This window comes from Pelmatolapia mariae, linkage group LG20 (genome assembly GCF_036321145.2).
Source record: "Pelmatolapia mariae isolate MD_Pm_ZW linkage group LG20, Pm_UMD_F_2, whole genome shotgun sequence".
Lineage (NCBI taxonomy): Eukaryota > Metazoa > Chordata > Actinopteri > Cichliformes > Cichlidae > Pelmatolapia > Pelmatolapia mariae.
The window spans coordinates 28792178-28818849 of NC_086244.1; the positions used below are offsets into that span (position 1 = coordinate 28792178).

The 26672-nt window shown below is 40.8% G+C and overlaps 1 protein-coding gene across 4 annotated transcripts in view; it reads left to right on the forward strand.

Annotated features, from left to right (window-relative positions):
* The first annotated feature begins 5604 nt into the window (after nt 1-5604).
* Nucleotides 5605-26672, forward strand: part of clstn1 (calsyntenin 1) — a 37460-nt gene continuing 16392 nt past the window's right edge. Inside the window, exons 1-4 of one of the 4 annotated variants that reach the window (XM_063465469.1) lie at nt 5605-5883; nt 21718-21840; nt 24275-24304; nt 25912-26107. In XM_063465469.1, the coding sequence (XP_063321539.1) occupies nt 5802-5883; nt 21718-21840; nt 24275-24304; nt 25912-26107 (431 nt within the window). In that variant the 5' untranslated portion in view covers nt 5605-5801. The remainder of the gene's footprint in view (nt 5884-21717; nt 21841-24274; nt 24305-25911; nt 26108-26672) is intronic. The other 3 variants (XM_063465471.1, XM_063465470.1, XM_063465472.1) reach the window with 3 other exon arrangements.

The following is a 26672-nucleotide window of genomic DNA, read 5'->3' on the forward strand; positions in this document are numbered from 1 at the left end:
CCTCCATCTGCTACATTCCCACTCACTCCGTGTCTTTAATCAGTAACAATGAGACCTGAGGCACCGCTAAAACTGCAATAGCGCAGAGGGACAAAGTGCTTGATCAAGTTTGGATCAGTGTGCATATTACTCCACATATATCACCCCTAAAATAAACTGGGCAGCTGGAATTCTGCATTGCGTCAATGTGGAAAATGAAAACAAATAAAGAAATGCACAGATTTCTTGTCTCATCACGTTGGCTCCGTGCACTGACAGGAATTGTATTGGCTCCTGATTAATGACGGTGGGACTGTTTTAAAAAAAAATAAAAGGACCACTGACAGTGCATTTTCAGGCCATTTGTAGACAGAGTTTGTACACATTAAGGAAGAGCGTATGTTTAATAAATGACCACAAGTGACAGCCCAAGGCAGTAAGATAAATGAGAGCTTCTTAAGTGGAGAGGAATCAGTCACCACGGGTATGTTTTAAACGTTCCCTGTGGGAAATGTTTGAATTAGATGGCAAAGGCAGCTTAAAGGTGCACGGCTTAGGTTCTTTGTGTGATTTGTTGCTGGGCTCCTGCACATACAGAGCCATCAGCTTTAAAATTTCCTTTGGAAGAACTTGATATCGTCCCGAATTTCTAAAGTGAGATTTAATTTCTCCCCAGCCGAGGATTTTTTAAAAAACTGCAGTCATGAGCAAAGTCAAGGAGACACCCGTACCGAAGCAGAAAAAAAAAAGCCTCGGTTTATAGAAAATGAATCTTTCAATGAAAATGTTCTCAGAAAATTGAGGATTACAAATGGATGAGGCGACACAAATTCAGCATCCGTGGGATACATTTTGATCATCAGATATAGAAAGAGAATGTGACTTTAAATAAAAAAATGGAGGGAAATTGGCATGCAAAGCTTTAATCCACTGAAATAACTTTGCTGATCTTTTTTTCCTCGGGCCAATTAAATCCTGGGACGAATATGCTGCTCCTTTGTGAAAGAAATACTAACAAAAACAAATAATTTGGTCTGTACACATCATTAATATAAATTCCCATCTAGGAAGTCATTACTTAATGTTTCTGTTGTGCCAAACAATTACCTTCTGAATAATTATTCTCGGTAAAGCCGGTGCCTGTTATCAAAAAAGTAGGACAGATAATAGAAGTCCAGCTTCTCCTGGGAGGAAAAGCCAAAACTTTGTGATCTTTAATGACACAAGCCGCAGTCTAGACATGAGACAGGAAACAGAATATTGAGAAGCCGTAGTCTTTAATGGTCACGGCCACTTTGATTCCCGTGGTAGCAGTCGAGTCTTTTTCATGCTCTGTTTGCTGCCAGCCGCCCACCATGATTGCAGCCCACAGTAACGTCTCTGATGGCGCGATTCCTACGGTCAGTGACTGAACACGTTCAACCCCTGCTGGATCCACCCTCTGTCCATGCTGACAGTGTGTGCAGCGCAGGCAGAAGGATGGCAACTGAGGTGGAAAGGTTTTTAAAGAAAGTGAGCATCCATGAGGCATTCATGACCTTCAACCATGATAGCCTTGTAATGTATCTAAATCCCACTCATCCTTGCCTGGAAGATGAAGAAGTGTGGTCACTCTCTGTGATGGATAGCTTTTTCATATTCTATTTCATGCTGAGGAGCTCGGCAGTGGAGGGGAAAAAACTGTTGATGTCTTCTTTTTTCTTCTTCTTTTCGTTTCTGACCAAGAAACGAGAGGGAAGCGGCAAATTCTTACATCTTAGAAGCTAGAAACTCTTCTTAGCCTTGATTCTTCCACACAGCCTGAATTCTTTTAGCCAAGCTTTCTTGTCATTTCTTAGATAATACTTCTCCAGGCTTCTACTGAAACCATTTCTGATGAGGCTTCAGTAATCAGGCTCAGATTTCTCTCAGGTAGTGTGTCAGGTGTTTGCACGATTTTTCCCTTTTTGTTAAGGAACCTGACTTTTAAATGCTGTTCATCGGATGTAGATAAGTTTATATGGCTGCCACTTCTTTTGTCCTCCAATTGTCCAGTTTCCTTAATTTTTTTAAGGACACAGTAAACACTATATTGAGATATGCTGAGTTTTTAGCTAATAGTTCTTTGGGACTCACCTTAATGGTTCAAAAATACAATTTCATGCCTGTCAAACTGTGTTATCTTTGGCATTTTTTCCACATTCAACTAAAGAAATTGGGGGAAAAAAATATTTGTTCTTGCCCCTAAGCATACAGTTTAAAATCAGTACTTTGCTTAATTGTCTGTTGTGTGTAAACACAACACTGTTTCATCTCCCGAGTTATGTTTTTTTTTTAATGATTTGCACTTCAGGGTTGAGTGTGTTAGCAAACAAACAAGGTCTAGACTGAAAATGAGGAAAATGGTTGCCAACATTCAAAGAACAATATGAAAGATCTTCACATCACCTGGAAGTTGTTGCTCGGGTTTGGCTGCTTGGAAGCAACATTTAAAGCAATGAAGGGTGGCTCAAGACTTTTGCACAACACTGTACAAAATCCAAAATGTCATATGTTATTGCAGCTTCCCTTTGTTGATCTATCATATTCCAGTCATTCATTTTCTCCCTCTTATCCAAATCAAGGTGGCGGTTGGGCTGGAGCACATTCCAGCTCTCATAGGGTAAAAGTCAGGGTACACAAAGAGACAGACAACCATTCACACCTACGGCTACTTTAACCCGACATGCATATCTTTAGACTGCGGTGGTGATGGGTGGGGGGTGGGTCAGTCTGCATGCAGGCAAATTTGCCCAACACACCCCTGCTGCCCCATAATATACTTCATCACAATCATCACTCGTGAGTTCTCTGTTGACTTACACTGATTTCTTGCAAATAACCCGAAGTCACTGTTGAGTCACTGTTTTTATTTTTAATGCTCATCTTCATTGCCATAGCTTGACTCACCTTCATTGTTTAGAAATAACAAAGGACAGATATCCTGAAACCTGTAAAATGCAAACTGAAAGTTTTTTCCCTAAAAAACTGCTTGGACTAAGCAAAAAATCCGTTACCTACCAACACTCATATGTGGATATTAGTGAGGCTGACAGGTACGGTGAGAAAGCTCTGCTTATGGAGCCAAACCTCTGCTCCAAATTATACAGACTACTAAGTTACTCTTAGTAAGAATGCATTCGTAGCAGAAATTAAACTATCAGCAGTTGTGAAAACCCCTGAAGAGCACAGTGTTTCTCTCACAGTGGGTAAAATGCTCCTGAGGAAGTTGCACCTACCTGAGCTTTTGTTGTTGTCTCACACCTATTCACTAAGCCCTCCTATTGGCTGTCATTGTATCCTAAAGAAATGATAATGGCCACTCTGTCTTTCTTTCAGAGTGCCGGGGATCTGTGAGAGAAGCCTTGTGTGCGTGCATGTGTGTGTGTGTGTGTGTGTGTGGTGCTGGGTGTCCACTTTCTCTCATTCACTTCATGTGTTGCCAAACTGGAAACAAACAGGCATTGTGCTTCAGTTCTGCGGCGGTGGCCCTGATGTTCCTGTTTATGGACCCATCAGTTAATTGTGGCCTCACACAACTATGCCCATTATCTGCTGTTTCCCTGTGAATATACTGTAGCCAGTGCGGCTTTGCTGAGGTCTAATGGTGGGCCTCTATCCTTCCAACATCTATATATGATTTGTTTGGGACAGTTTTTCAAGTAAAAATCAACAGATATGTAACAAGATTCCTTGCTTCACAGCGAGAGTTTGCATCATGGGCTGCTGACCTTTTCTTTCTGATTTCCCAAGTAAAATAATTGAAGCTACATGTGTCTGAATTTGCATGAGCTGCAGCCGTAGCAAAGTTCTCAGTGTGATGCAAATTTAGCGATGCAGACGCATCTGAAGTAATTCTTTGATTGCTTCGCATCCTCCTCTCCTTAGGGGTGCTATCTATATCTGAGGGTGTTGATTAGATAGCAGTCCCCACCCACATTTGCAATTCAAGGAATTGCTATTCTCACATTGCTATGCGCACCGCCGTGTGGTTGTTCCGCAGGGTGAAGACTGTAGTTAACTCATAAATGATCAATATGCCATACGAGCCTCTTTCACAGAGAGTGAGCTTTCTGAATGTCCCTCTGTGGAATAGAGACGGGGTGAAATGGATGTACTTTTGATTTACAATTCCCATCTTGCCTGTCTGGACTAAAGGATTAAAAACAGCTTTTAAAGCTTCGCACATAAACAGTTTCACACATTTTGTCACATTCTGGTACAGACGTTTTGTTGAATTATCAATTTTACCATGTCTGGATTATCCATCCAGGGCCTTAAGGCATAGGGCACTTATGTGTTTAATCTACTCTCTGCCAGCAATGTTCTCTGTCCTGTCCAGTGGAACCCTTTGAGATAACTGAGGGAACTGAGATCTGCAACTAGTGACCAAGGGTCAAACACAAATGTGCAAGTAAACTGGAAATTTGTCAAGTTGCCCTTTGTTGGCCCCTGTGTTTCATGTGTTAAGTACTCTGTTCAAATCAGCCATGCACTTTAAATTATGGCGGCCACTTAGAGCCTGCTATCCCCACAGATCCCCACATAGCACCGGAAAGCATCTGACCCTGGACCTTTAGCCGCCCGTGCTAAACTAGCTGCATGCTCCCACAATAACAGTATTGACGTCACTGACCATCATTGGACACGTGCTGCTTTCAGGTTCTCATTTTAAGCTCAGATTTTGGATATTTGGAGAGCTGACATAGAATGGCTAGAGATGGAAAGAAGAGACAAAATAAATTAATAGATAAATAAAACAGATAAAATGCAACCCAGTAGGCTTCATTAAACATCTAACAGTATTCATTTGATCCTAGTGCATGTGAGTTATGGTTATTTACGCAACTGGCCTAATATGGATGTTTTCTGATACTTAAATGTGGATGCATTTAAAATGTACGATGTGCCATGTATTCCGGTGCCATGTCGAGCACTTGCATAGCAGGGGTCTTTTGCAGAAAACGTATAGCGGACTATAACAAAGTGTGATAAGAATTGAAAAAAACATAACAGTAGCTGACTTCTCATACATGAATGTGTTTACCTGCTATGGAGACTGATAAAACAAACTAATATTTCCTTTCCCTATACACAGCCTTACATTTGATTGGCACCCAGAACACTCGATTCAATATTTAAACTAAACTTTAACACATAACTAAAGTAATCTTCCCTGTAACAATGCAGCATTTATTTTACTTCAGGTTTGGTACTTCTCCCAAAATTTAAAAATTAGACAGATGCTGTGACAGATGCGGTTTTCCTAATAGATAATATTGTGTTTTGCTCTCATACGATAAAGTTAATTAAATACCGTTTTATTTAGGCTCTCCTTCTTAGTTTAATATCGGGAATCCCAGCTTCCTTGATACATTTGATACATACGAGTCTGTTTTGATACATTTAACATTACATTAGGTGAAACAATCTCAATACACGCCTCCTTTTTGTATTTACATTGTGACTAGGTGGTTGCTTAATACACAAACTGTGTCATCGGGCGCACACCCATAAGATTTAGGACTGTGTGTATTTTGGTACATCCGGACAGGTCTGGGAATTTTTCCGACAGTCCCTGAACGCCTCGAGCTGCAAAACTGCGAGAGAAGCGGTGATTGAAGAGGATAGCAGAACGGCGGTGGCGACGACGACGGCCATCTTAGAGCTACCGTGGTAACCGACACACTCATCTCCTGGATTTAATTTTTCTTGTAAGACAAACACTCCGCCTGACTGACGAAGGGAAGAGGAAGAAGAAGACGGCTGTTTTTGACTTCGCCGCGGTTGAACTCGAAGTCGGGATGCGGTTCCGAGGGAACAAGCAATTTGCATCCGCAGTCGGACTGGTCCTCGGACTATTATGTGCGGTGGAGGCAGCTAAAGGTAACTAAGCTGGGATTTAGATCCCGTTGTGTCTTGTGAGTGTCAGAGGCAGACAGTCTTTTATTTCATTTTATTGTTTGTTTGCGGCTGTCTGAAGCCACTTAGTCCCTCCAGGACGCTGAAGGTTACAAAGAGAGCGGTTAGCAGACAGGGGCTGTGCGGTCCTGAGGGGGGATGCTTGTCCAGTAACCTGCTCCGGGATTGCCAGCCCCGGAGCCGCAGCGGATGGATGTGGCGAAGTATCCCGCCGGTGGACAAGTGCATCCCGCGATGCTTTGTCCAGTGCAGTCTGAAGCAGAGGGAAATTAGCCATTATGGTCCAACTGCACTTATTCCCTGTCCTGTTTAACATTGCCTCCTTAGTGCAAGAAGTGTGCCGCTTTATGAGATAATATCGAGGCTGTGAATGACCCCCTTCTGTCATCCGCATCGATTCTATTTTTGGCATCTAGTCACTTCTTTATACTCCTTTTTTATCTTTGTGTTTTGTATTATTAGAATTAAAAATCCGCTTCACCAGCTGCATGCTTTGTAATATTGCCCGTGGCTGGCACTCCCTGTACTAATCTTGTTTTTAAATACGTTTGAGTACATCTGGATTAGGGCTAGTAGTGATATGTTTCTTTACCCCCAACCCACCCAGTTTTTTTTTGTGTGTGTGTCTGTTTTATGTCCATGCTGTTAAAACCACGCAGGTTTATTTTTCCATTAGTGGGTTTAATACTTGGGGTTTGGCAACGTTGTGTTCGCACCAGGATCGAGTGGCTTGGTTGGCTGCGCATTGCAGATCCTCTTCACCCTGTCCCTGTTTCGTCGGTAGATTTAAAAAATGTATGTGGTGTGATCACGGGCTTAAAGTGGGGGGAAACACACACACACGCTCGGTAGGTCTGGGCCTACTTTTGTGCAGAAACTATGCAAGACCCGAAAGTGCATCTGTCCTCTTCTTGTGCAACGTCACCGGTGGGCATTTGCTGCAGGGCGGTCCACCTCTCCTGCTCCACAGCGGCTCCAATCTGACCACCGTCGATGCGTGATTTACACACTGTGTTTCATCGTTAAACTCCCAATCGACGCACTCCCTAGCGTGAGCTTCCTGTTTCAGGGTGTGTAGAGGCAGGTGCGCCTTAATCACCGTCCATATCGGCATGCCCAGGCAAGGCTACAGAAGCCAGGGTGTGCTTTTGTCTTTGACAGTTATTGTGATGAGAATACAGGCGGTGAAATAGACACAGATTTCAAAAAATGTCTGCACAAATAAGGGGTGCGGTGGGGGGATTATTCTAGTCGTAATTCCCTTGTTTCCAGGTTAAGCAGCTGGGAATGCACCGCTTGTACAGCAGTAACTTCATTTCTTTTTCCATCCATCAAAAGAAAGAAAAGGCCTGTAGCACCTAGGCCTGGATAGTGTGTCAGTGTGGCTGCCTTTTAATGATCTACTAAAGAGTGTGTGTGTGTGTGTGTGTGTGCGCGCGCGTGCGTGCGTGCGTACGTACAAAGTGCACCTGCTGCCTTTCCTGTGCTTATCAGGGGACTATACCTGTGAACTGGGCATCTTGATGTTGGCTTATCTTTTATTAACCAAAGATTACTTGCTTGTTTGTTTGCACTTTGCCCTACAGCTTTATGTTTTCATTGCTTTTTTTTTTTCATTACCAGCCATCTCACAGCACATGAAGAAACCAGATAGTCCTTGGGTAGTGGTTCTTGCTCCCTGCTCTCAGTGTTAGCAAATATTAGCAGTATGGAAACTGATTGAGGTGAAAAGCTTGGCACAATCAGGTGATTTGGCAAACTCTGACCAACAACTCAGACTGATAACACGGCTGTAACGCATTAAGGATGTGTTGAAACACTATCTTTTTGGCTCCACCTATGATCATATGATCCATCATATTGCCGGTGAGGAAATTCCGGTGTGTGTACCACTAAAGTCAAGAGCTAAACAGACACATCACTTGTTTTTCCGAGGTCTCACCCGTGTAATTTATTTAGTTTTCTGTATACTGTGAGCAGCGGCTGTGTGTCTCCCATGCTCCAGAGTCAAAACATTAGGTCTGCTGGGATGCATGAGTTTGTTCTGTGCACACAGGGTCAGACAAAAGAGAGGCCGGCTTGTTGGGAAGTTCCTTCATTCATCATTGAATTAAGCAATTGTAGTTGAACAAATCGGATGCCCTGCTTTGTGGGGTGCAGAGTTAACATATGCGTCCTTCTCACATTGCTGGGGCTTTTTCAAGTTAGAGACCCCCCCCCCCCCCCCCCCCTCCCCAAAAAAGCTTCCCAGCCCTGCATTAGCTGCAGAAGCCCATCACCAATCAACAGTTACATTTAAAACAATGTAAATAAACTATTTATTAAAAAAAAAAAAAAAAAAAAGTCTTGCTCAGCTCTGAGGTGACTTATGGCAACCTTTAATTAGTTATTACGTCAACATTTTGCTCAAATTACTAATAATTTCATTTGTAATCTAATCACTTATCTCATGCTTTTTCATGGTTAAACAAAAGCTTCATTGCAAAAATGCTGCATTGATTGAAACTGCTTGCCAGGCTTATAAAAAGGCCCCTCATTCCAGGGATTAGAGCATCCCAGACACCAAGTGATGGATGATTGCCATTTGTGACTTTGCTGACCTTGAAGGAAATATATACTCTTACATTTTCTACATGCTGCTGACTGTCTCATTGGAGCCCATTTCAAGCCTTCAAACTAGCAGTGATCTGCGTGACGTATGTTATCTTGCCGTGTTATGGCAAGCAGAAACTATGTGGATGCACACAGCTGACAATGACTGCATTGTTTGCCTCTTCCATGCAGCTTGAGAACCACTGTGGCATGCTGCTATTCAGAGTCAGTCCAGAGACTTGTGTTTTTCCTTAGAAAGTATGCCAGTAAGTATGGGGTTGGGACAAAATATTGATAAAGTCATATCTCGCTGTTTGCTCTCGAGATGCAATTATCGGGCGAAAATGTCGATCTTTTAATAAAACGTGCAGCAGCGGCTCTAAACAGTTTCCCCTGATAGTTTGTCTTACTAGAGTCACTGCTTTATGACTCCTTGTGGTGCTTATCAAATGATTGATGGTAAACTGAACCGAGGCTGCAGTGAAAAAGAAATTTAAGGGGGAAAAAAGACAAATCGCACATTTAATTTCACACATTCTTGAAACTGAATGCGAATTATAATAAATATGCACAGACACTGACACCACGGTGCAGTGAGTTAATGCATCACTCTTGCTTTTTGCTTTGTTTTTTGTCTTTAATTATGCAAATATTGTGATGTATTGTAGGCAGTTGTCTCAGAGTTGCGCATTGAGGCGTTATCATGGTCTTAGCATACAGTGATATTAGTTAGATGCCATGGCAGTAGCTTAAGATCCAAAAGTGTGATGTAGCGCTGAAATTAAAACTGAGCTCTCACTTTGAATATGTCAGGCCTCAATTAGCTGATACGTGTGTTGCATAAAAGATGGATTGCTTTAACATTATTTTAAGTTGTTGAAGAAGGAAGCATCTAGAAAGAACTCGCGCGGGGGGGGGGGGGGGGGGGGACGACATGTGACATGTAGCTTTCCTGAAACATGATAACAATATGAAACACATATCCCTTCTTTTTTTCTTTAAACTGTTTGAATAACAAAAATACAAACCTGATTGTGACTGGCTCTGTCATTTATTCTTAATTTCCCATTCACCCATTAATCCTTTCATCAGAAAAGCATGTTTGAACTAGGTGGGAACAGCTCCACAGGGCTACAGGAAGGTGGATGCTTTCAGTGCAATTACTGCCTTGTTTTCAGAAACTTTGCACGCTTAGTGTTTCTTTGTTATACTGGTGCACCACTTGCTGCGAAAATGTTTTGGATGCATGCCATGGAAAAATGATTACATATTTAGATTGTGTAAAGGTAGTTAGTTTTAAATACATCATGCCCACCACACATTGGAAGTTATCTGCTTCAGGTATTTAGGTAAAGGTAGCCATGTTTGCAAGGATTAAAAGCCTCAATGATTAAAATGCTTCATGTAAACCCACCAATTAGAAGATCCTGCCTTTGTTGAAGCTAGTGGTAGAGACAGAATGAAACAAAAGTGGTCTGTATCTGACAAACCTTTTATTGGAAATCAGAGCCATTACTACTTCTACTATTTCTGGAAAGTTAGACAATTGTGTGCATGTGAAAATTCCTTTTTTTTTCCTTTTTGTTTTTGTTCAAATGGTTCATGTGTATGTGTATGCTCTTCATCGGCTAGCCTCATGTAGGATCCATGTAAAGAGTGAAGCTCTAATATGAATTTTAATCAGATTGAAGAAATTTTGCACATTTAACACGGCTAGTGGGCAAGAGGTTGGGTACACCCTGGACAGGTGGGTTAGCAGTTTGTGGCATTCCTACAGCCAATTTAAGTAAGTAACAAACATGTTTTTGGACTGTGGGAGGAAACCAGAGGCAGTGAATCCACCTAAACCCTGAATTCAGAACCCACTCGCAGCGCTAACCAAAAGGAATAACGGCCAAATATCTGAGGAAGATTGGACGGTAAAGATATTAGAGAAAAGTCTGCAATGGTGGACAGTTTCCTTGGATATAAATGGGTACAATGTGACGACCCTGGAAAAAAAAGAAAAAGAAAACCGTACTTTGTTCTTCTTGGCACAGAATTTAAGGGTCACACATTTTATTGTGAATGGCTACAGGGTGACGGATGGTGCTTATCATTATTAAACCTGGTCGTCTGGGTCATGGCCTACACCAGATTGCATTAAAAATGTATTCACTGAGATCAACGAACATCATGTCCAAGCTGGATTTAATATTGAATGTTTCTTCTGTGGAGACTCACAAGAAGCATTACAAAAAAGTTGCCCTCTTTTGGCCTGAATAACAGTTTGCTTGCCCTGAAGGGAAGCTCCAGTCACACTCGTTACCTCTTAACATTTTTCAGTATTTATTCAGAGATTTCTCAGAGGAACAAAGGGCTTTTATTGGCTAGATGTTGGGGGGGTCGGGATCTCGACTGATCACGTCACAGTGCAGTCACTGTTCATGGAGTTGCGCCTCAAGCCCCTGAAGAATGTGTGTATGAGTTAATCCCCCGAGAGTGCTAAGCATTTCCATTTGGTAGTTTGCCACTTAGGCCACGACAATACTGGACTCAATTTGTGTCTGTGATGACTTTCCTCTCATTGGTGCCTTCAGGAGCTGAAAGGAGTCAGTGAACTGTCAAGAATGGGTCATTCAGTTGTGAATATTAAGCCGGCCAGAATACTGGGAAGTTGTGTCGGCCACCAAGAAAGGAGTCTGGAGTCAAGTCAGCCTGTGGTTGTTAACTTTTGCGTGAGATATAAAAATAACAACGTGAGAAAGTGCTTTTTCATTAATTTTCCCCCTTAAATCTTCCTTAAATCTGTTTTTTTTTCTTCATTTTTTTCATATCTGTTTCTGCATTTGAAACTAACACTGCAATAAACTATCCAGGTCTGCAGAGAATGTAATAAAAATATCCCCTTTCCTCATAAAAATGTCAAAAGTGAAACCGAATGTATAGAATGCCTTAAAGTAATAGCCAGTGATGATTATCCTATTGTGTTATTTCTATAAAAGTGTAATAAAAACCAGAGCGAACAGGGTTTAACTGAGTTCAGCAGCTTATCTGGCTGTTACCTCCTACCATTGCTGCCGGGCGAAGATATTAACCCGCTCAGCTATTCACATTTAGGCGTGTTCTCATTAAGATTTGGTTTCCCTGAGAAGCAGGTAACCAGAGAGCACATCACCTGCCGCAGGTCGGCTACACCCGAGCATCTGGTTAGTTTCGTCTGTTTTTCTCTTGTGTTTTCACTCTCACTGGCCCCTTTTGTGCAGCTCGCACAGAGAGGTGATTGAGTTGCGTTCAAGGCCCCGCAGCTCCCCACCCCCGCTTCAGAGGAACACCGCGTAGTCTGGGGTGTGTTCACTCTGTTGGGCGGTTGTGACTGCACGGAGGACAAACAAATGTTGTTGCCTGGCAGGGAAACTGAGAGGCTCTCCTGTGTGAGCCGGGTGTTTAAGGAGTGAAGGGGGCCTGAAGTCTGGGCTGCGTTTAAGGGTCTTCGGGGTTCTGTGAACAGTCCACAGTCTGTGATGGAAGTAGCTTACGTCAACAAGCTCCAGAGCTTTTAAGGCGAGGCAAGACAAACAGAGAAGTGTGCCTGCTTTTTCACACCGTGAGCAGATTATTCTTTGATTATTTCTGGTCCACAAAAATGGACTAAATAATTCAAGTCATTCCTTGGCTCACATTTGCAAGCATCACATACCTTAAGCTGTTTGGCCACAGCTTCTGTTTGACTGTGCTGCCTTAAATCCCTGAAGTTGTCATCTAATTTGCAACGAAGGCACACCTGTTTATGAGGCAAACTTTTCTTCTGGCTAGCACAAAATTATTGAATAATTTTACATAGTTAAAATGCATATGCCCTCATATGCTGAGGCAGGGGATATAGCTGGGGCATTCAGCATATTCTTCTGTTAGAATAATGTTTATTTAAAGCAGTTCAGAAGTTTCTAGACTCTCCATGAAAAACCCATAAGGTCTGACTATCGCCTCAGTGCACACACTCCCTCCTTCTTTTCTCAGTGCAGCTACTCCTGCAGCTAATGGGACAAATGTGATCAACCTGGCAACAACAGGCTTTATTTAGTCTCAGACAACACACTCTCTGCACGCGCTGCTTGTAGACCATTCAGCCACTTGTATTCCTTTGATTGGCCAATTTTTTTTCTACTAGTTTTATTATATTTCTCAGTCTGGTTAATCAATCAGTGGAATGAGGCTGATTATTCACTACATTTGGTAGTGTGTGTGTGTGTGTGTGTGTGGTATATCATAAATAAAATTTCCATATACTTGGATGTATATGATAGGCACGAATGAATGCTCGAATTGTTGCTGCACAAAGGATAAGTGTTGCTCTGGTGTGACCGGCCATAGCTCTGCATTTGCATGTAATCAAACAAGATTTCAAGACTTGCAGGCTGCCGGCCTGTCAAATATAAAATCGACGAAGCAGACCTCCACTGAATGTCACAGGCCTCACGTGTGACTGCAGCATCATCATTACACAACAGGTCCTCGGAGGTTCCCAGGCATTACGAGGCTTGATCTGATAATTACAGACTGATCATCTGCTGCTATCATGCAGCTACAATCTGGACGGCTGTGGCATTTTTCTCTGGTTCTTCTAGAGTGAGGACGAGTGAGCCATGTTTTCATTGTGTTTGGTTTAATCTGTACTGTTAGGGAGGATTATACAGTGAAGTGAAAACTTTTGGCAAGTGGTTTGAGATTAAGATTAAGATTTTTATCCTTGTGTTTCCCTTAGGGGAAATATGTTGTGGGCTCTCAGAGTTGCTGCCACAGAGTGTTGGTGTTGGGGAGGAGGATTCACAGTCCTGGCATAGATGGAGAATGAGTGTAAAGGCTGCCTATTGAATCTCAGGATTACCAGGACCTATTGTGACTCTAACGTTCTCGCAGGAAGTATTTCATCACGGTTAATAGGCCAAACTGTATAGGTTAGGCTTCTATAAAAGAGCAAGGCAACCATAGTGGGGACTTTGTCTTTGTGTCCAAGTGAATGGACAGCATGTAACCTCATTCTTTTGAGGTCATGAAAGAAATCTGTGGTGGAGTTGCACTGGGGTAATTTTTGAGGTTTTCTATTGTTTACATTATTTCTTTTGAGCAGATTTGATCTCTATCTAGCTGCAGTACTTGCCGATCGTGATTTAGTATATATGAAAATTGAAACTTAATATGCTGAAAAGGAAAATACATGACAAGGAAAACACAAGTCTTCATTTCAAGTCCTCAAATGCCTCTCTGCTTCATGAGAGCTCAGTGCAGGTGGCAGAGATACAGAGCTGATTAGCTGAAGGCATGCCACAGCACAGCTTGGCGCACACAGTCAAATCGAGTACTTGATCCTGGTCCATCTGTGTCATCAGTCAGCTGTGTTTCAACTTTGCTCTCCAAAATGTTCTCGATCTCTGCAGTTCTTCCTGTCATTTGAGCATCTTTTATGCTCACAGCTTAACCCTGTCTCATGGTGGCGCACGCTGAAAACCATGTCCATCTGTTATATCAGCACTGGTGTGGCAGTATTGTCTGAGTGGCGACACTTATCGTTCAGGAGAATACTGTGGCAGCTACCTGCGCTTTAATGGCGGACATAAATGGAACTGACGGTGTGATAATGGTGTGCCGTTATGCAAAGTGACCAACGTGGAGGGCTTACTGGTGCCATTCTATGCTTTCAGCGTCCACTAGGGTCTGCTTTGGTTCCTATGATGTAAATTTCATCATCAAATGGTGAGGATCTGGAGGGACCAGTGAACAGATAATTTACATTACAATAAACCAATTATGCTTGCGCCCAAGCAGCAGACTTCAAAGAAGTGTAGGAATGACTACCCGGCTGTCAGGTCTCCATGTGTACTTGTCCATATCCACAACAGGGTATAATCTAGGCTTTAGTCTTGTCGTGGTATCATGGTCACCTCTGTACAAATAGTATATTGGTTTACAAATCATCTAAGAATTGAAAGATGCTGGTTTCAATCCTGGGAAGAGACACAAGTCCCTTTGGAATTGCATCAAGAAGGGCATCTGGCTTAAAAATCTGCCTAATCAAACATGTGACTCTACCTGTTGTGGTGCCCCCCCCCCTCACCCTTGTGAATAAGGGAGCCCTATGAAAGTAGCTCCATGCCGACCTCTACATGTACACGATCAGAATTTGACAGGAATTTGTTTTCTCCAGGTTTCTTTGATGTCTTTATATCTCGCTCGTTGCACGACCTTGTCATTGAATGAAATAGACGCATCCCATTATAGGATTAAATGACATTGGCCTTATTTGCTGTGTAACAGGATTGCATGGCGCTGTGTGGTTGCCGGCCTGGAAGTGCATCCAGTGGCCCACCATCTGTGCACATTTAGTAATAATATCTTGATATGTGTGTTTGTCCCCAGCTTCTGACACATTCATCCCTCAGAGGCTTCTTGTACATTTTCATTTTTCCCGTGTCTATCTTTTTGTGTTTTGTGAACTTATTTGTATTCATGGTTATTGGCGGGGGGATAATGCTGCCTGAAAAGACTTTATTACACCGTAAAAGGGCAAGATTGGTTTCATATGTCTGTGTATTTATGGCCCAGCTCTGCATATAATATTTATACTGAGTACAAAGACTTGCTTGTGTTAAAAATAGGATGGTGAATAACTAGTCCATTTTTCTCTTAATCTTTAAATATATGCATGTGTGTGCAGTGGTTTAAAAATGGCTTTCCTTTTCTGTTCACCTTTTACCTGATAAGTCTGCACCACAGAATTTAAATGACACATTAAATGTGGTTAATGATGCACCATCCCTACTGTTTATTTCTCTAGGCATCTTAAAAATGAGTGTGTTTCTTTTCAGTCTGTTGCAGTGATAATGGGGCCAGATACTCACTGAATTATGCTCGGCTTGCTTTTACCTTTTGAAGTGTGCTTTTTTTTTTTTTTTTTTTTTTAAAGAGCTTTATTTTGCAGACCGTTAAAAATGGATTTAACGTGAAACTACTTTGTTCCTTGTTGCTGTGACCTCTTTTGAGCCTTTTAACTCAGAGAGCATCTTGGCAGCTCCTGCGGGCAGTTATTTTATGACCAGGACGTAAAAACTTCATGTATACAATCACCAGCCAGTAAATGCTTGAAGTTTGTTTACTTTGCTTAAAATTATGGGAAGGTTTTTGGGGTTTTTTCAGTTTGATAGTTTGACATTACAGGTTTATGTACGGCTAAAATCAGAGTGCCGGCACAATCGAGATTTCTGGTGTGTTCCACTGGAGCACTTCAAGAAAAATCACATCATAATTCACGTATATTTGGTTACATGTATATGACAGTATTGAGTAGATATATCACTACACAGTTAAAACTGTGGTGGACCTCCTCTTTGCACTTGTGGCAGTGCAGCAAAACAATTGTAAATGTAATATAAAATTACTGAGGGGGTCTTTGGGAGAGAGGTGCAGGATATCCACTACTTTCGGTATCATAGAATATATTTATGATTACGGTTCTTTAAGTGCTTTTTCTTTCTCTGTCTCCAATTTTGGCCTCCAGTTTTCTTTTCTGCTCTTTCACATGTGAAAAACTATTCTGATTAATTTTCAGTGATTTTTGATGATCAAATAAAAATTCAGTTTAACTTCACCTGTCAAATTTTAGGATTAGCTGCTTATCATTTTTAACATGGTCATTTTTGGCATTAAAAAAATACAATTAAGATTAGTTGGTGGTTAATATAACTAGTGTAAAGAAATCAGATTATTTTATTTGTTTTTTACTAACACAAGACACAGTAAGGCCAGTTTATCAGTTTAATGTTAATCACTCACAAGAAGGTATCAGCTTTCCACTGAATTATATGCTTTGATTTGTATGAAGACCTGAGTCTGCAGGTTATAATTGTGCTGGTTGGGCCTATGCACTGCATTAGATGGATTCATTTCCTGATTAAGTTAAATTAAAGAAATGGCACTCGCCCAGGTTGAAAATCCTCAGTGCTGCAGCAGCAGGCCTTTAACAGGCTGTCTTGTTTCAAAGGCCTTACTTCTAATCTCATCCCAAAGTCTCCCCCCCCTTTTTTTTTAAGCAGCCAGTCCATCCCTTACAGCACATCTTCTCCCCTTGTAATCAGTATATTATTATTATTAAGTAAGTAACTTATTCAGATTTGCTCATGTTCCTCTGTGTCAAATGTTGTCAAAGCACAACAAATGTTCTCACTACTCACTGCAGGCTTGATGAAGCGATCTTGTCAAAAAGGCTTTGTTGGCAATTTCATGCAATCCATGTGAGATTTCCCGCTTTAAATAAAATAATGTTTTAGATTTGATTTCTTGGGAAGTGTCTGTTTGATTTGGGCTGTGATTTTTGACAGCAGTACGGTAGCGGTAATCTGTCAAAGGTGTGCCATCTGTTTTCTCAGACATGTTAACATTTTTTCGCAGGCGTATACATCACTATTAATTATTTTTCATTAGTTTTGTGTTATACACAAAGCATCCTTCAAACTCAAACCTATAGCACAATAGGTTTGCACAATTAGACAAACACATTTATAAGCTACAATATCTGTGAGTAACTCCAGCCAGTTAGAGTATTCACACAGGACGTCTTGAGGTGTCCTGTGGTGTCTGGCACCCTAGATTGTTGGCAGCAAAACCTTTTTGATTAGGGCAGGTGAAACGGACCAACGTAACATCTTTAGGAATCTCAGGACTCAAGGTTGCCCAAAAGAAGTAGCGTTGTCACATGGCAAGATGTTCCGTGCTATACACCTGTCTGTCTGAGTTTTTTCTTCATCTACCTTTTTTTTTTTTTTTTCTTTTTTTTTTTTCTCGAGGGGAATCGAGGCATTCCACTTGGCATTTTTGCTGTCTCAGTGGGTTGTCTCCTTGAGAATAAAAGCCTGTACAGCTATACATAATTTAAATGCCTCATTGAAGCTATCATTTGGGGTTGGGCTCCATTTTGCACATCCGTTTTTCACTGATTTCCTTCTTTTACAGAGCAAAGACGGCATTCGGGGACGTCCTCTGTATCCTCAGTGTTGAATTTTAAAACCTCATTATATATCAGTAAAGATGTGGGTTGACCACCAGAGCAAAGAGTATAACATGCATAAGTTACAGTTAATGAGTTTGACAAATTTCCGTTATCAGCAACATTTTACTATACATGGCTGTTTATTTCAACCGTCTCACCCTCCAGATGTTTCGTGTTCACTTGTCCAGTTCATGCTTATTTTTTAACACCTTTTCATCAACTGTTGCTAGGCAAGCACAAATGCAGTTACAAGCAAAATGTATTCCTGGCCTTTGGCCTAGACTGTCTTCTATAATTATTTGTGTTTGTAAGCATGTATGCATTAACCTTCTACAGCTCGAAGTCACTTACACAATATATCGTCGGGACCTTCACGCCAGACGAAGCTTATGACCTTAGATGGACTGAGCATCAACTCTTCATGGGCACAATTTGCAATGTGTATATAAAATAACTACAACTAAACCTTTAATAAAAGTTTTAATAAAATGCCAGTAATGAAAGCCATGTTTAGCAGTAATATATTTTCTTTTATTTCCACACTAGCTACCAGATTTTTCCAAGGTTTTCTAGTCCTAGTAAGTATTATAGGCAGAGATCACCCTCACGAACTTCTGATGCACAAAACACATACACCTCTGTGAATATATCTCCAACTGGATCAATAGTTGCCAGTAGAAAAATGGTATCTGTCACCTAGCATTGATAAGTAAATGGGCATTGTGTTTAATATATTGGGGCAAATAACTCTTAACTAGTGCAGTTCATTGCTATTCTATCTGAGAGATGTCCTGTTTGGTTCATCTCTTGTAGTTTGCTGGGATAAGATTGCAGGTTTATACCAAAAATTTCAGAGTCTTGGAGGATACTGCATGACCTCTTGCCATTTAGTATTAGTCCTGAAGGCCACAAAGGACTCGTGAACAAATGTGATCATGTGACCTAGCTCACAGTAAGTGTGAGTCTGAGGAAGCTAGAGCTGATTATTGTAGTACTGGTCTGATCTGGCAATCTGTCTGAAGATTTCCACTTCACTTCAGGGTCGCGAGACGCGCAGCAAAGACTATTCGTTAGACTCGATCAAATCAAAAATTACTGGCAGGCAAAGCAGCGCCTTCAATTAAGGCACTGGTGTAAAGTTGTGTCAAATAAAATGTTTTTTATATTGTTAAAGACTCAATTTGAGTTAACATTATAGTGACGTTTATCTCAGTTTGTTGTCATAGCTGTGCAGTATTTCTGTCCTTGCTAAGACTAGACTTGAGGTTATTACATATTGTACGGTTCAGACACACTTTTATTGGGTTATCAACTGTTTCATAATGATTATTTAATGTCACAGCCTGTATAAAGTGAATAATTGTTGTAAGTCATGTTTGAAAATCCTTGCTTGGTAGATTGTGCCAAATTCCTTCGCTGTAAAGATATCTAACTAATTTCTGGGTAATACTACTAATGCTTGGTGATGCGTGTGTCGTACAAATCCCGTGCAAGTAGCTTGTAATTAATTTCCATTGATTGTGCAATCACTGAGAATTACACTTAATTATGCAATGACACAAATGCAATTTATTTGCTTCACTGAAATTGGATTTGGCAGGCTGTCACCAAATGTCATCTGAAAACATTTACATTGTGCGTTTATGCTTGTGTGGGTTTTCTATTTACATCTGTGGTTACTATTTAAAGCTCATAATGTAATTGTAGCCCAGACTGTCTTGGAGAACATCAGGCACCTTCCTATTAGTGAAGTAATTTCACTGCATGGCATATTGCAATTGCTATGTAACTGTAAAAAGTCAGGTAGGAAAAACGTCTGGAAATGTGTGCGTTTTGTGTAAGTCTTAGTGGAACGACACAGATTTATGAAGGTCTGGATATCCTTTGGGTCAGTTTGCTTACTAAAAGCGTTTCTGGAACAATTAGTTATCAGTTATTGAGTGTAAAAGTTTAACAGTACACACATTCATGTGTACATTCGTGAGAATATCCATGAACATTTTGAAGCACAGATCCGGTAATTAATCGTAAAGCTGTTTGTTGAAACAATGTTGTCTTGTTAATGAATTTTGTGCATAGGATCAGCATTATCATGTGCAATTAATTGGTAGATTTTAAGATTTCTGTTCATGTAACCTTTTACCATTTTTTTCCTTTGTTATTGATGTAAAGCAACCAGAAATGTAAAAATGCAATTTTGAGCTTTTAAACAAGACAATTAAAGGAGAATATGGCTCATGAAATAATTATCATGCTGAGCTATAAGCGTATTTGAGTAACTGCCAGTTATGTTTAGTACTGTGTCTGGCAAAGAGTGTTTGATTATAATTACAGTTTGATGTTATGCCAAAGTTTTTATATTGTGTGAAAAATGCCAAAGTGTATGTGGACAGATACAAAGCATCGCTAATGGACCCTCCCACTGTCTTTTCTTTAAATCCAGTTTGTGTCTGACACTCTCAAAATGGGCCTTTATAATAGCAAACCAGGCTTTTAGAGGCTATTATTTAAGCAGTTCAGCACTGCAACGTTTCCCTGCAGTGTTGTGATTAAAAGTGGAAAAAGCTCATGAAGCAGGTAATTGATGTTTAACTTGTTTGTGGAAAGTCTGTATCTGCTCTATTGCTTTTTGTCTCATCTCAGAAAATTGAATGTTACAGAAAAGGCTCATTTACATCCGACAGCAGCCTGAGGTCACTTCACGTGTGCTTTAACAGCTGTAGCATTCTTATCAATAAACCCCCCAAAAGTGCCTGTATTAACACTGGGAGTTTTTTTCATCTTATTGATTATTAAAAGAGATCGCTCTCAATCCCACCTGTTATATAACTGGAATTGTTTCCTATTTTTGAACCTCCTAATTATGCTGTGATCAATGATTTCCTGCCATTGATTGTTTAGGCTATTGCAGCATTTCATTGTTAGCAGGGATTAGATTGTTTCTATTCAAATTTACCATCTGAATAAGAACTGCGGTTGGTCGGGGTAGAGGCAGCGTGTCTGAACGGATTTCAGTAAGCTCTGTTAGTTTGTGTCATCACAGTATAAAAAATAGAGCTGTTATATAATATTTTCTTAATGTGATATTATGCCTGAACTAAAGCTACAATTCCAAAATGCAGTGAATCAGCGTCAGAGCGATTTGGACGTATTTATGTGTTGTTGTGCCTCGTCTGGTTACCTTTTCGACCGTATCTGTCCCCCACGGCGTGCTGTCAGCCAGCATCAGCGTCACCTTTGCAGATCAGTAGCACAGGAATACCGTCCTCCCTCGCATTCTGAAGTGCTCGCATATTGGCTGTAAGAGAGCTGTATCTCCCCGCATCAGCGCCATGTTCTGCACCATCCCAAATATGTCACTCACTGCAGCTTTTTACTGCAGCCGCCAGCTACAGCCGAGTCCCGTCTGCAGCTGGGCTTCGTCTCAGGCCGATGAGCACGCAGTGATGTAAACGGCTCGACTGTCGCTCCAAAAACTGGCCTGAAAGTCTTTATCACCCCTGAATCTACTGTCAGGACAAATTAACTCATGCGAACTGTGGATCATGTTTTGTAACTTGTACATCTTAAAACTGAAGCTATAGAAGGATGTTCAATACAGGGTTTTTATTAGTGATGAATATTGATATTATTGATATTCCTATTTGTGATCAGTTTTCTGTGTGTGAGGCAAAAATGCTGTTTAACCCTTTAAATCCTGAACCAAGAATTCATTTATTTTTAATTGAAGCTTGTGAGATTAATTTTTCCTCGCTGATGCTGACTGAAAAATGTGCCAGTATTGATACACAAGCTTGGCAGCACATCAGTGTTGGACCTGCTCCTTCCTTCTACAAACAATGCATGTTCTCATTCCTTCAGGGCTCATGGTTGCCAGTTGCTGTTGTATGTGATCTTTTCTTGTTTTGTGTTGCTTCTAATGTCGTTTCTAAAAATACCATTAAAAGCATCCAAAACCTCATTAAAAATGTATTTAAGCTTCACTGGTGAGGGGAAAGAAAAGTCAAGCCAGCAATGAGATCTCTCTCACACACACACACACACACACACACACACAGTGTCAGTTTGTTATTCAGCGTTGGTGAGAGGAAAAACAAGTTGCCAGCTTGATTGTGGACAGATATTTAGTGTTTTTACTTTTTAATATTACATACTCTTACATTTTCTCTCTCTCTCTCTGACAGTTAATAAGCACAAACCATGGATTGAGACAACGTACCATGGGATCGTAACAGAAAATGACGACAAAGTTCTTCTGGACCCTCCTCTGATTGCACTGGACAAAGATGCTCCTCTACGCTACGCAGGTGAGAGAGAGCGTTTAATGCTGCTGCATCTGTTCCTTAACAAGAATTATTCTTTTTACACCAAATTACAGAAAACATCCACTAATTAGTTTGTACCTTTTGAGCTTTGTGACATTATCAAGTGTTATGGATGCAGGAAAAACTGCAGGAATAGTTTATAGACTTGAAGAAGAAAAAGAGTCCATCCACTTGCTAAAATCTTATTCTTCTTGATAAATGAAATAGAATAAAGCTTGTTTAACACTTGATTCTTTAAAAAATTACATCTATGTCATGGTTAATGTGTGCAGGTCTCTTTCCCTGCAGGGTGTCTCATTATATATTGCTCGTAATTCTTTCTGTGATACAGGTTATAATCTTAGATTAGCTATGCACACGGATACAAATCAAAGCAGTGAGTCTGCAGTGAAGAAAGAAGACAGTAACTGTCAGGTCTTAATTCTCAGCTCACTCTTGAATAAGTTCTGCTAACACATTTCTGCACATTAGTTTTTTATGACTTGCCTGCCATACTGATGTACAGTTGGCTACCATATCCTCCAGGCTGAACCTTTTGATATTCAGATCAAAAACTTTTTTCAAGTTTTTTTTTTTTCCTCCCCCCCTCCCTCTCTCCCACTGTAGAGGCACAATTAGTGTGCTTTATGTACCAAGGCAGCATTAGCTCTGGGGTTTTTAATCACATCAGGATTGACTTTGGCCATGATTCAAAGCACCACAGCACTGGAAATGGTTTCCCACCATCTCACATCACATGAGTTGTGTGATCTCTTGTCTGCGGCTCTCTTCACACTCGGTGCTCTCACCAGGCTTTATATGACTATTTTAATCACAGATTACTCCCCCTGATTTAGAATGTGAGGCTTTAGCATCCACGTGCACGCCACAGGACATGCCAAATGTAATCTTCTTGACAAAGTTATGTGAAATTTCTCCTGAGCTGATTGGCTTGGCAGCTTTTTAAGGTGGACAACTGCACCAAGAGAGCCATGATTAGAGTAATATGCCCAACTCTCTGCATGATGTTTGTCTCCCTTCACATAAAAATTGTTTTGAATGCAGAGCTTTGGGGAGGGGAGTCCTGTTTCTCTCAGCTGGGGCTCTTCTTTTGATGAGCAGGCCTTTTGCGAGTGGACTGTGTGTCCTTGTGAACTTGCTCTTTTGAGACAGAGCAAGCAGTCCGGCTTCACGTGGCAGCAGGGGTGACCTACTCTGTCATGCCAGCCTCCTTTTTAGTCGGTCCTTCTGTGCCAGCAAGCAGGGTTCACTTTAAGCCAGCCTGCAGATCATTCAGAAGCCCAATCCCAGGTTATTAAGTCAGTCTGAGGAACAGAAGCTTCACCACGAACGAGGAGTTGCTATATAAGTTGTCTGTAAGGCTGATTCGCTGTGGGACGGGCAGGGTAATTGGAACTGAAATGGCTGAGACTAAAGCCTTTGAAAACAAGCTCAGTGCTCATGGATGACTGTGCTGTAACACAAGTGTGAAACACAAAGCAAGAATGGCCCACCCACCAGATCTGGTTATTTCATTCCTTGAGAAGTAATAGACAAGGCGACAGGAGGAAATATCTTGTTTCTGCGACACAGCTCCTGGAAAACGGGTTAAGATATTAACCTTTTGTGAGTGTGTGAATGTATTGAGAACATTACTCACTGTATTTAATTAGTACTAGGCAGGCCGAGGATAAATGTTTAACTATCCTTGTGATTGCTGACCTGATCCGAACTGAGAGGCCTGTGAAATAAATGAAAAGCTAAGGAAATCCTAAACTCCTGATGTGAGCTGGTCGTTAGAAGTGTGTTAAACTCAGCAGCCACAATGCCTACTGCATGTCAGACTTTAGCAGCACCTCCATCCACTATACCAGCTTGCCCTGGCTAATGTGAAATCCATTTCTAATCGTTCAGTAGGTACAAACAAAGGCCCAGCTCACCTGTTAAAGAGATTGAAAACGTCAGCTAAGCAACAAAAGAAGTTGTCATTTTGTTTTTCCTAAGTTACTTTATCTTCATGTCTTAAAGTTTAATATATAAAATATATTAAAAAATGAATGAAAATGGTAAATGTGACGTTTTGAGAAATATGATTTGAATGTGACGGGACCGACTTTCCACAATTGTCCAAAACGGGCTGTGTAAACTATCCTCTAATTATATATTCTTTTTCTTTTTTAACTTGTTGACTTACTGTGGGCTTGTGAAAATCACACATTTCTATTGTAGATAGTGGGGGAAAATTTGATGTTTAGTACTTGTTTACTATGGTGTAGCCCTTATTCCCCACTCGCAGGATGTTTTTTGTTTCTCTGAGGGAGGTATTGTAAGCCTTTAGCTAGCGTGTATTATCTTCCTGTCCTCTGTGTGTGTTATCTCTCAGCTTCTAACTCTTCTCTGAACTGATCTGGGTTTATCTTGTCTCCCTTCCTTGTAGAGAGTTTTGAGGTGACCCTCACTGAAGAAGGTGATCTTGGGCTCTTTCTTCTGCCTTGTGCTTACTTGTTACTATTAACCCACTAACGCTAAAACCAGCATCCACACTTTTACACAGAAACTCCTCGTGCTCATGCTCTGTAAACTCCCCATTTGGTTTTCTTGACCTTGCGTTTTATTTTCTCACCCTGAAGTTTTTGCCGTTCCAACAGCTGGATGAAAAGTGTGATGTGGGGGCTGACTGTTCTTAGAAATATCTGTGCATGAGACATCCATTGCAGTTTGCAGACCCTAACAGTTTTTCAGCTGTCAGCAGGAAACAGAAGCCGCTTTAAAAAAAACAACAACAACAAAAAAAAAAAACAGGAGTTCTGAGTCTCTTTGCCGTTTTGTCCAATTCGGTCCGTTTAATTCCCCGAAAAAAAGAAAGAAAAAAAAGAAAGGGGGGGGAAAAAAAAGCAGAAGGCTAAAGCAATTTTCTGCACAACTCCAATTTAAAAGTCTGTGTAGGATTATTTTATAACCTCTTTAACATGCGGCAATTGGAGCAGAAATTGAAACTCTAATTGGTATTTTAAGAAGCTGAACCTTCTTAAAGTGTAACCATCTTAAAGGCACCGAGCATGCTCTGTTGTGGCCGTTAATGACCTCGTTATAGCTGCGCAATTCCAGTGACTCCTGTGAACCTTTCTGACATTTTAAGTTTTCACGTGAGATTGCTGAGATTGTTAACTAATGCAAACTCTCTCTGCTGCAAAGTTTCTGTTATCGCATCTTTGCCTCAGTGGATCTCTTGATTTCTAATTCTCCACCACTAATCTCTACCATTAGCATGGCTGCAGTTGTCATTTGATGTGGATGTCAAGCAAGTTGATATTTCTAACCCCAGTTCTCATCCAGTACTTTTGTTTTTGTTTGAAAACTGTTTTTGTACTGGTTTAGTTCTCTATGATTTCATGGTTTTCTTTTCAGTTCATTTTGCAGTAGTTTTGGGTCAGAGGCAAAATTACACAGGAAGACTTTTCTCAAATTGTGCCAAAATATTAAGCGTTGTCTGGGCTTTTTTTTCCCCTTTTCTTTTCTTTCGCAGACATTTAAGCCGGGACGGCTGAATCTCAATGGTCTCTATTGTTAAGGATTTCAATTTTTGTTCCTATAATTTGTGTTATATATTGTTTCTCTCATGAGATAGGATGTAACGTTATTTTTTTTTATTCTCAACAAATATACTGTGCTCTATATGCTTACTTTTCAAACTTGGTTTCATGACTTTTTTAATAGCTTAAGTACTCCTGTGAAATGCCTGTCCACATTTTTTCAGTTTCTGCCTGCATGACTGGATGCAATGTTTTCAAGTGGCTTGGAAAATACACTCTCTGTACTGATACGTAATGTCACCCACCCCCAAACTACTCACCCACACGGGCTTCCTCCACAGACCCCACGCACCTCAATCTACAAGTCCCTGGCTCCCAAAACCTGTGGCTGACTTTGATTTGATTTTGTTTATTTTTGAGGCGTTTAATTAATTTGTTTTGTGGTTAATATAATTGCTTAATCGCTTCATTAGACGTTTAAATTTCACAGCGGTCACCAGTTATTCTGAGCAAGCTCTGTTTTGGCTCTTAACATGTTCAGGTGAGATTTGCGGCTTCAGGATCCACGGGCAGAATGTCCCTTTTGAGGCAGTGGTCCTGGACAAGTCCACTGGAGAGGGGGTTATCAGGGCAAAGGACAAGCTGGACTGTGAGCTGCAGAAGGAGCACACCTTCACCATCCAAGCCTACGACTGTGGAGAGGGTCCTGATGGTGCCAACATGAAGAAGTCTCATAAGTGAGTTAACCCCTGCACTAAAAGTGTTGCACAATTATCTTTGAGCACATTTTCCTTGAGATAAAATGTTTTTAACTATCTAAAAAAATATGACAGAGCAGTGGGAAGCTTCAGCTTTTGGCTCACAGTGATCACTTGTTCATACGCTACTATAAAGGAATACAAAAAGAAAAATCAGTTTAGGTCTCCTAAGTAAAAAAATCCTGATTGTGGTTTAAATGCATCATCAAATCTGATGCATTTGCCCTGACGAATGGGTTATGAAAGCAAAGCAGAGCAAGCACACAAGTGTGCAAATATAGATATGTGGTTTTGGCATAAAATCAAAAGCTGCATTTGTTAAGTCTTTATGCTGATTGTGGGAACTGTCAAGGGAATCCTTTCCCGAATGAGCCGTATAATTATCCATGAACATTTGGTGACATGAATGCACATCTGGATTGTGAGGATTTCCAATCGTGAATGAATGGAATAAGGGTCATGATTAGATGGTTATTTGATTTGTCTGTCAACAGAAAATTAAGCTGCACCTTTTCAAAAAAACAAAAACAAAAAAGATCAGTAG